Here is a 9,394-nt window from a genome sequence, read left to right on the forward strand (position 1 = left end):
TGAATTTTCTGGATTATAGTTTTAATATTTTTCATTAATACACAACAAAATTGCCATTTTTCTTAAGTATTAAGAATAAAATTAAAATAACAGAAAGCGCAAGAATGTATCAATCCAACGCGTCCAGAAATTTGAAGTTTTAATAACTTTGAGATGAAATAAGATTTTTATTATATTTTAGTATGAAATGCTAATAGCAACAGATTAGTCATGAAATTATACAGAAAATTTGAGAAAATATTAACTTCAAATCTGTGTCCAAGCACCTTTGAAATATACCAATTTTTATTATTAGTTAAATGAGATCAAATCTTGGTGTCTCTCTGTTACATACACAAATTATAACCTTGTGCTGTTTGTTAGGCTTTGACATGCCCAGTTCTGTCATTAGAAGCTGTGTCTCTGCAAATATTTTTAATTACTATTCAATGTTTAAGAGCTTTATTTATAGTACCTATTCCAGGAGTTTGTAAATTTTACCTGGAAACTTCTATTACATATCACTGCAACTCACAGCTGAGTTTGATAATATATATCTTTACTATATACGTATTGCTCTTTATGAATGTTCATTTTTGAGTGGAATCGTCATACAGGTATTATATTTTTGCAATTTATGCCATTCTTATGTTAATTGATCAAAAAATAGAATAGAAAAAAAACTAAAAGAACAAATGATATATATGTAGCTAGGTACCTTTCCTAATGCAAGTTCTGTATTAACGAAATGCACCGAGTCAATGATAGGAAGAGGGAATCCTTTGCTTCCAAGTTCTGAAAAAAAAAGTATAACCCGGTTCCTAAAGTTTATGTTTTGATCAACTCAACGGTAAACCTATGCAAATTTTGTTTTAAAATAAATGCTTAAATTTCCATCAATTCAAATTCAATTATTTCTTCAAAACGGCAGAATTTTCGACTCTTAACAGCTAGAAATAGTTTTAAATTGCCCCGTCTTTATCAAAATACCTCTTACAAAAATATTTCTTTATATTTCGTAATTTTTTTGTTATATCTAACAGAGTGAACAAATTCATTTTGCCTCTCTATGTCTTGCCATTCTTGCTGTCAGTTGAAAATTATCTAAAATAATGTAATAAAGCAGAATGGCTCTGTTTCTTTCAGCAAAGCTTACCGTTTAGTTTAGGTTGCACAAATATTGATACAACACCTTTGATGATAAAATTTAACCCCTGTGCCTGAAATAAACATTCATATAGATATTTTCATTCACAAACTTACATTTGCATTATCTAAGAACTACTAGTATACCAGTAATTCATTTATGACAATACTATTTCAAAGATTACTATTTTCAACTTACTGACAAAGCCCCAATTTTGGAGTCTTTCACTTTCACCTGTATCCTTTAAGAACAAGAATTGGCGTTTTAACAAATGATTCGACACCTACAAATTTTGCAAGCAAATTCAAAATTTATACATACGGTAAATCAGGAACTTTGGCGTATATTTTCCCATTCTGAATCATCAATGAAATTGTTGTTGTCATGCTCTAAAATAATTTTTAAACAGAGATTGTTGATTTCGGGAAATATTTTAAACTCAGTTTTAGTCTTTTTGCATAATAATAATAATAGTAACCTACTGCAGAAAGCGTCAAGAAATACGTGTATTTCCCATCAGATTGTTGAGCAAAGAAAAGGATGTCACCAGAGGTTTCCACCATAGTAGACCCATTCCGGACAGTCATGTTTGGCATCGTTGTAGATTTCATGTATAACATCACTGTTGTGTTGGGAAATTTCTCCCCAATCTAAATACATGTGCATAACTGAATTCTTTAATGGGCCAAAGAGAATAAGGTTAATCACAGAAAATTGAAAATCTTACGTATTTATCATGAATTTTGTTTAAAATAATAAACAGTAAGCTCTCAATATCAACTGATGCTTGTGCTCCATTAATTGTACTGGGAGCTGAAGGTCCTCCGTGAAACACATTTGTATTCCTGCGACAGCAACTAACACAACTTTGTTACTTACAACTTTAATGAATTTTCCAATGCATGTTGTTTTTGGACATGTTGTATTTAACACACCTGATGGAAGCTGTGAAATATAATAGTTTTTGACAAAGATCGTTACAATTGCAAGACAAGTTGAACAAAGACTTTTTTTTACTGCAACTGGTGTCTTCAATACCATATATCAACTACACCATTTTTATAACAAATTATAAGACGCCCGTGTTAATCAAGTAGATGATGGTTAAATTTACTATGTCGAATGCTGTAGTCAATTTAGTACTAGTAACTATTTGTGTGAAAATAAAGATTTGATTTTGCTACTTGTGTAGTACTTACATCTTTGTTCGTAACATTGTACTGAAGTTTATCATATTTGTATGCATTATAAGACATGGAGTTGAACAGAAAATCAGACATCCATAAGTACATCATTCTGGAGGTATCGTTGGATTTCAGCAAAGGAGGAACAGGGAATGGAGCTTCACGAGGATTGGCACTCCAGTACACCTCTCCCTTTTGAAGTATATGTTTAAGAAATAAAGTTCTTGTTTTCGTTGATATTGCAAGATAATCTCCGGGGTCGATAAATGTTGTTTTGAAATATAAAAGCCGAGGCGTTAGCCAAAGCTTTTGCATTTCACACAACATTTCGAGACGAAGGAGGTTATCCTGCACCATTCACGACAACAAAGGACTTTATTTCTTTTCTACTAACAGCTCTAAAATACGGCTTATCGTTTCCTCTATAGCGAAACGAATAAGATCACCATGTCGTGATTTGGCTGTTCCATGTAACACCAGAGGGTCAACTCCTTTGTTTACTTGTGTATCGATATCAAAGGAATACAGACGATTAGAGCTTTCGTTGGATTACAAATATCCTTCATCATTTATAGTTTTGTTTACAACATATTTTAATTATTTTTTATGATTATAAAATAGCAAGATCTGTTGTCGATTTAATTGCTTTAACAGTAAATTCATGGAGTGTAAATGTTGTGGGGAAGTCCGTGGAACAACTCCTTTAGCTATAAAAACAAACGTATGTCAGCTTTTTTAGGCAATACACATGAAGATATTGCAGAAAACGAGACAGCGATGTAGTCTAAATACGTATTACATTCGGAAGTCATTTTTTTTAAATTCTTTTTTTCAAATTTTTATAAGTGTTTCTAATCTGATACTTTTTTGATGATGTTCGTAATTTATTGGAAGATATTGGCCGCGGCATTTCTTTGATTTCGACAGTAACTGTAGTAGAATAGAAAAATAAATCATGGTCACAGTTTTTATGTCAAAAGAATAAATTATTTTGACCTTTTTAAATAACCATTTTAAAGAAGCCCTGTATATTTTTCCTACAGAATAAAATATTTTTATGTCAAAATATTAATTAAATTATTATGAAATATCAGAACATTCGAAAAATTTCCTAACTGAATTCATTGTAATAACATAATGCTGCTGAGTGGAATACCTTATGGTACGTTTCCATAAATGTTGATGAAAAGGCTGGCTTTGCTAAAAGAGTATAATCCAACAGGAATTGCTTCGCAATTTGCACAGTTACTGTGAAAAGGAAATAAGGAAAAAACCGTATATTATGCTTCAAAATGATTGATCTAGAGCATCAGAAACATCAGAAATTATGAAGTCTGAGTATGGTTGTTAACTTGACACCCTCGGGCACAAGCGCCCTTGGGTGACAACTCTACTCAGACCTCATAATTTGTAAGTCTCTCCATTAAACAGTCCAGAATTGTACATTGATATGAGGAACATTTAAGCCTGCTGTAGAGACAATTTTTGCATAAATAGTTGTAGAAAAGATACAGTGTACACGTGGTATATATTTATAATTCTATACGGAAATAATTCTATTACCTGGTAACTTCTTTAAACTCTCCATTCCGTTCACATTCACAAGGTTATTTATTTGTTTGCATAACTGAAATAAACATGTAAAATTACATTTGCCTTACTAAGCAATGAAAACTTGACTTATTTCATTTAAAATAAATTAATGAACAATATTTTAAAAATATATAAAGTAACATATATTTCTTACAACTCCATTGCCTCCAGCAATCATATCTTTCAGTTTGCCTTCCAGCATTCCAGAAAATAGGTTATAAATCCATGCAGCACCGCCATGAAACTTTATATCTGCTGAGCCCACGCTGCAGCTACAGCCCACTGATTTCATTGTCGGACGTCCAGAATTGTCCACACCTTCAAGATAATATTATGTTATTAATTTTCCAAACCATATTTGTATAAATTTTGCAAACTAAATTTGAAGATTTATTAGCTTTAAAAAAATATTTCATTTTTATATTTCTGAATACAATACATGTAGTGGGGACCAAGATTATTTACTGCTTTTCATATTTACCAATCTCTATCTTTAGCTGAAAGGCAATATCTCTGGAGTTCAGGTCAAAACTTCCGGAGTCGGATATTTTGATGCTAGAATAATCCACAGAAAATAAGACCGTTTTTTCAGTACGAATAAAGTGGCAAGTACATGTAGGTGTATTAACTTTACAAATAATTTTACTCTTTGTCACAGTTCAATTCAGATTAAAAAAAGAAATTTAGCAATTAACTTGTAGTTATTGAAAAGATTCCTTATTAAAAAGAAAAAAAAATTAAATGGGTAAAAATGTTCATAAAAATCAAATCTTGATTACAAATAAGAGCTCTTACATTCCTTTTTTATATTTGTAATGAAAATCTCCATGAAGTGCCAGTTTAGTTCCACTTGTGCTCCAAGACAGGCCAACATTCTGAATCATTGATACTCTGCTGCTTGGTTTGATAAACTCATTTACTTTTATTCTGAAAAGGAAGTAATGTTTATACTTAGACAGCATTGTACCAACAATCTCCGAAATTAGATATCCATAATTTAATTCAATGTTTCAAATATCGAGCCCCAAAGTTGTGGAAAACATTTTATTCGTAATACTTTACCCTGTTATGTCAAACTTGACGTCTCCAGTACTACCATGTTGATCAGGTATAGGCTGGCCTGTCACCTGCTTTGTCAATATGTCCAAGGCAACATTTGTAGCTATCAAAAAAGAGAAGAAAAAAAAGAATGCAAAAGAAAGAAAAAGAATGATAGAAGATTAAAAAAAATCGACAGATAATTGAATTTCTGTGGTTTCAGTTGTTTAATACGTTTGGACCATTGAAATTCCGCCATACAATTCGGTTGAGTGTATAAAGAATCCGTCTTGCTGATAATGTTCTAACAGAGTGTTTAACACATTAAATGTATTTGCTTATTCCTGATCCATGTCATGGATTGGAGATTTACAAGGTCAAAGGCAAAGCGAGTCATTAATACTTGATTTCCTTCCATGTCTGGGAACCCATAAATTTTCTTTATGCCTTTCGGATAAGCGGTTTTGAGCGGTTGCTTAGCCTTGTCCTTGATACATGGTCTTTTAGTTGTACCTGATCTCTGTCTCCCTCTCTCCCTATATATATATATATATATATATATATATATATATTTGTATCTCACTTCCATTCTCAATGACCGTGTAGTGTAGAACAGCGCCGCGAGAATTCCATCGGCATCGAAAGCAAGTTTTTTGACTTGCCTAGATAGCCGAGCGGTCTAGCGCGCTGTTCCTGTACTGCTAGGAGACCGATTCCCTAGGTCAAGAGTTTAACCCCGGGCTGGGGCGGAAGTGGGTATCCTTATAAAAGTGAATTTCTCTGTGCTTTCTATATTAACATTTCTTCACTTAGGGCAGTTATGTTAGTTTAAGATTTGTTGTAAAATGTGCTTTATAAATAAAAATTAATTTCATTACAGCGTGTATTGGTAACGATCCTCTGATAAAACTTATGTCCAAATAACTGTATCTCACTTCCATTCTCAATGACCGTGTAGTATAGGACAGCGCCGCGAGAATTCCATCGGCATCGAAAGCAAGTTTTTCGACTTGCCTAGATAGCCGAGCGGTCTAGCGCGCTGTTCCTGTAATGCTAGGAGACAGATTCCGTAGGTCGAGAGTTCAACCCCGGGCTGGGGTATAAAAAAAGTGAATTTCTCTGTGCTTTCTATATATATATATATATATATTCGAATTCAAGGACAAATGATTATTAATATTAAACACAATTGTTGCTTTGGTAATCGCATCAGGTAGATTGAAATAGACTGGAATGTTTTGATATTTTTTTTACGATGGTCAACTTCAGTTAAAATATTGATATATATACTGAAACGCAACATCCTAATTTTAGGGGGAAAATTATATACAGGTTAAACTTTGTACTTAAAAAGTTAGGACATCTTCAACTTTGCCAAATCAGTAATTTAACGGTTGAATGATTTTCATTCCATTACCGGAAGTTGATTATGAGCCCTCTTAAAAGAAATCAAAAATTGCATGTTTAATAAAACATTTTACAATAATTTATTGTTATCTTTTAACCTTAAAAAGTAAAACATAACTCTTAAATCATCCCCCTTCCGACCATTCAATTACAGCGTGCTAGGCCGCCATGTACAACAATTGCAGCTCGATTTCTACGATGCATTAGGTTTATCAGTCTCTTGATCTGAGCGAAAGAAATATTCTTAGGCATTTTTAAGTGCCTGTTTTTCAGATACTGAGGTCGAATTTTCTCTAACCTGGCGTACGTGGTTTAGTAACCCTTGGACTTCCGGTCAAAGAACTGTCATTCATTCTTATGAAACGCATGAGCCTAATGAATCTTTATGTACTGCATATTTGCATCTGCAACTCCCCTTTACCCTTATTTTGAGAAGTTCCAGGAAGGGCAATCAAAATGCGTGCTTTCATTCATTTTGAAGAAATATTGGCATCACATCGGGAAAAGAAAGAAGGATTTTTTTCGGAATATTAGTGCAATACTTATGATTAACAGGTAAAAACCCTTTAAAACTCAAATTATTGTTAAATGTTTTATTAAACATGTATATTTTGATTTCTGTTAAGAGGGCTCATAATCAACTTCCGGCAATGGAATGAAAATCATTCGACCGTTAAATTACTGATTTGGCAAAGTTGAAGATGTCCTAACTTTTTAAGTACAACGTTATAACCTGTATATAATTTCCCCCCTAACATTAGGATGTTGCGTTTCTTCTGCGTTTCAGTATAAAACTACAATCAAATAGACGAGATTTTTGAGATGACACTTCATGTGACGAAATTTAAAATTATTTGTCAGTTTGCCGTTATATGATTACAAGTCTCATAGCACTGCGTTTCACGTGTCAAGTAGCTATACAGGCAGTATCAATCCTTCAAATTTTCCCAGATGTTGTAAATTTTAAATTTTCATGCCAAGAAAAAGAACGCACTCTAGTTTTAGAGCGAACTCAATAAAAGCGGAATTAGCGTTAATCTGTGATTTTTTTCCCCAGGGAGATGTGCGCGAGGCAATTAATGTCAGCAGTTTTTAGGGAAGGATCTTATGGTTTTAAATTAAAGCTAGAATACTTATTATTTAGAAGCCTTTGCACTTTTTCCCGTTTTTTTTTTTTTTTGTTTTTTGTTTTGTTTTTTTTTTTGAGGGGGGGGGGGGGTCCATGCAAATCATATGCGGTTAAAAAAGTAAAATAGAAGAAAAAGAAAGTGAAATAGATTATAGTAAGCTACTTAATTGTTCAGTAAAAATTAGACGCCTTTCAAATTTTTCAGTGTTTCCATATCAAAATATTTTTTCCTGGTATTAATTAACATCGGGCACGATGAACTTGGTTGTTGTGGAAGTCTCGCGCCTTATTAAGGTATCATACCGGTAATTGACCAATGAAAATTGTAGTGCCATACATATGAAATCATTATTTTTTCCTTTTGAATTTTTTTTTATTTCCTTCAAGTCTATATTTACAATTTTGGTACCTGTGTCTAGTGCATTTTACATATTTTTAAACAAATAAAGGTTTTTGACAGGAACTATTTTTTTCAGGGCATAGGAGGTTACTTCCTGGGGTAGAAGTTTATTTTTACTTAGAAAACGGAAAACTTAGGATCCACCCCCTCAAATCTGCTGTCATTAATGGTCTCGCCAGCGATAGGGGAATATGGGCGATTTGCATCAATTACACTTTTATTGACTCCATCGCTGTGGAAAAATGGACGGGGTTTCTTGGCATGCTTCGGAAAACCCTCTTATACATGTACATGTACCCTGTTTGATAATATATATTATTTACTAGTTTACCTGCTAAACGTGTTTAACATAAAGTCAGGTATTTTTTAACTTATTAGGACATGTAGTCCTAAGAAAAAAAAAATAAAACAAGAAGTCTGTGAGCCAGTGCTCACTAATAATATCCCCGCTTTGATGTGAATACACAAGTTCAGTTATGGATAGACACAGTGATAATCAGGAAATTGACATCGGATTTGTACAAAAATGAATCCCAACATATAGCATGCCTAAACAAAGAGTGTGTTAAAATTGTAAGCATTTGCGATGAGTAGTTGCAGAGAAAACTGCCACCCAAATTTGTAATGTATGGTACGGACAGATGCACGGATAAACAGGAAGTTGACATTAGATTCATACAAAAATGATTCCCACCATATGGCATGCCTAAACAAAAGTTGTGCTAAAATTTCAAGCATCTGCGATGAGTAGTTGCTGAGAAAACTGCGACCAAAATTTGTTAAGTATGCTACGGACAGACACACGGATAAAGAGGAAGTTGACATCGGAATTGTGAAAAAATGAATGCCACCATATGACATGCCTAAACAAAGAGTGTGCTAAAATTTCAAGCATCTGCAATGAGTAGTTGCTGAGAAAAATGCGACCAAAATTTGTTACGGACAGACAGACAGACAGACACACAGACGGACAGACAGACACACAAGGGTAAAACAGTATACCCCCTCTCCTTCGGAGCGGGGGTATAAATATCATTAAATCAGCATATTATAATAATAAATGCATTGTATAATGAAAAGTATCGGTAAAGTTCTAACTGATACACAGGAGACAGTTATGCCGCTCCATAAATCCATCTACGCAATCAAACAATACCGTAATCAAGTGCCTTGTCGGTGATTCTTGTCTTTAATCCGGGTAATTTACACTCTGTCGATGTCACAAACAAAGACAAAACTGTTACGAAACACACTGGTTGCATCGCGGAAGAGTTCTTTTTGAAAGTAATATGTATAGAATGGATTTATCCACTAAAAATACAAGCTTTAATGGGGACGGCTCAGTCCAAAAATAGATTTAAATGGCCTTATTGTGAAATACCGACTAGGAAGTAAAATTTCTTACTCGGGATAAATACTAAATAGAAACTGCACATCTAGATGTCTCAGTATATACGTGTATAATATATAAAGTCATATTTATTTTAGATAACGAATTATTACAGATATTTGTTGTA

At 33.2% G+C, this 9,394-nt stretch overlaps 1 protein-coding gene across 1 annotated transcript in view; it reads right to left on the reverse strand.

The window, feature by feature from the left end:
- LOC133188347 (lipopolysaccharide-binding protein-like) overlaps positions 1 to 9,174 on the reverse strand; it is a 13,998-nt gene extending 4,824 nt beyond the window's left edge. Inside the window, exons 1-14 of the mRNA XM_061323728.1 lie at positions 9,034 to 9,174; positions 4,966 to 5,065; positions 4,699 to 4,830; positions 4,385 to 4,458; positions 4,058 to 4,221; positions 3,874 to 3,937; positions 3,467 to 3,558; positions 2,326 to 2,502; positions 2,006 to 2,071; positions 1,609 to 1,776; positions 1,448 to 1,515; positions 1,325 to 1,367; positions 1,136 to 1,199; positions 698 to 774 (exon numbers count right to left, since the gene is read on the reverse strand). Of these exons, the coding sequence (XP_061179712.1) occupies positions 698 to 774; positions 1,136 to 1,199; positions 1,325 to 1,367; positions 1,448 to 1,515; positions 1,609 to 1,776; positions 2,006 to 2,071; positions 2,326 to 2,502; positions 3,467 to 3,558; positions 3,874 to 3,937; positions 4,058 to 4,221; positions 4,385 to 4,458; positions 4,699 to 4,830; positions 4,966 to 5,065; positions 9,034 to 9,139 (1,395 nt within the window). The 5' untranslated portion in view covers positions 9,140 to 9,174. The remainder of the gene's footprint in view (positions 1 to 697; positions 775 to 1,135; positions 1,200 to 1,324; positions 1,368 to 1,447; positions 1,516 to 1,608; positions 1,777 to 2,005; positions 2,072 to 2,325; positions 2,503 to 3,466; positions 3,559 to 3,873; positions 3,938 to 4,057; positions 4,222 to 4,384; positions 4,459 to 4,698; positions 4,831 to 4,965; positions 5,066 to 9,033) is intronic.
- Positions 9,175 to 9,394: the final 220 nt, after the last annotated feature.

The sequence above is a fragment of the Saccostrea echinata genome, unplaced genomic scaffold (assembly GCF_033153115.1).
Source record: "Saccostrea echinata isolate AGI-Se365-2 ecotype Australia unplaced genomic scaffold, CSIRO_AGI_Sech_v1 ptg000016l, whole genome shotgun sequence".
Taxonomy (NCBI): domain Eukaryota; kingdom Metazoa; phylum Mollusca; class Bivalvia; order Ostreida; family Ostreidae; genus Saccostrea; species Saccostrea echinata.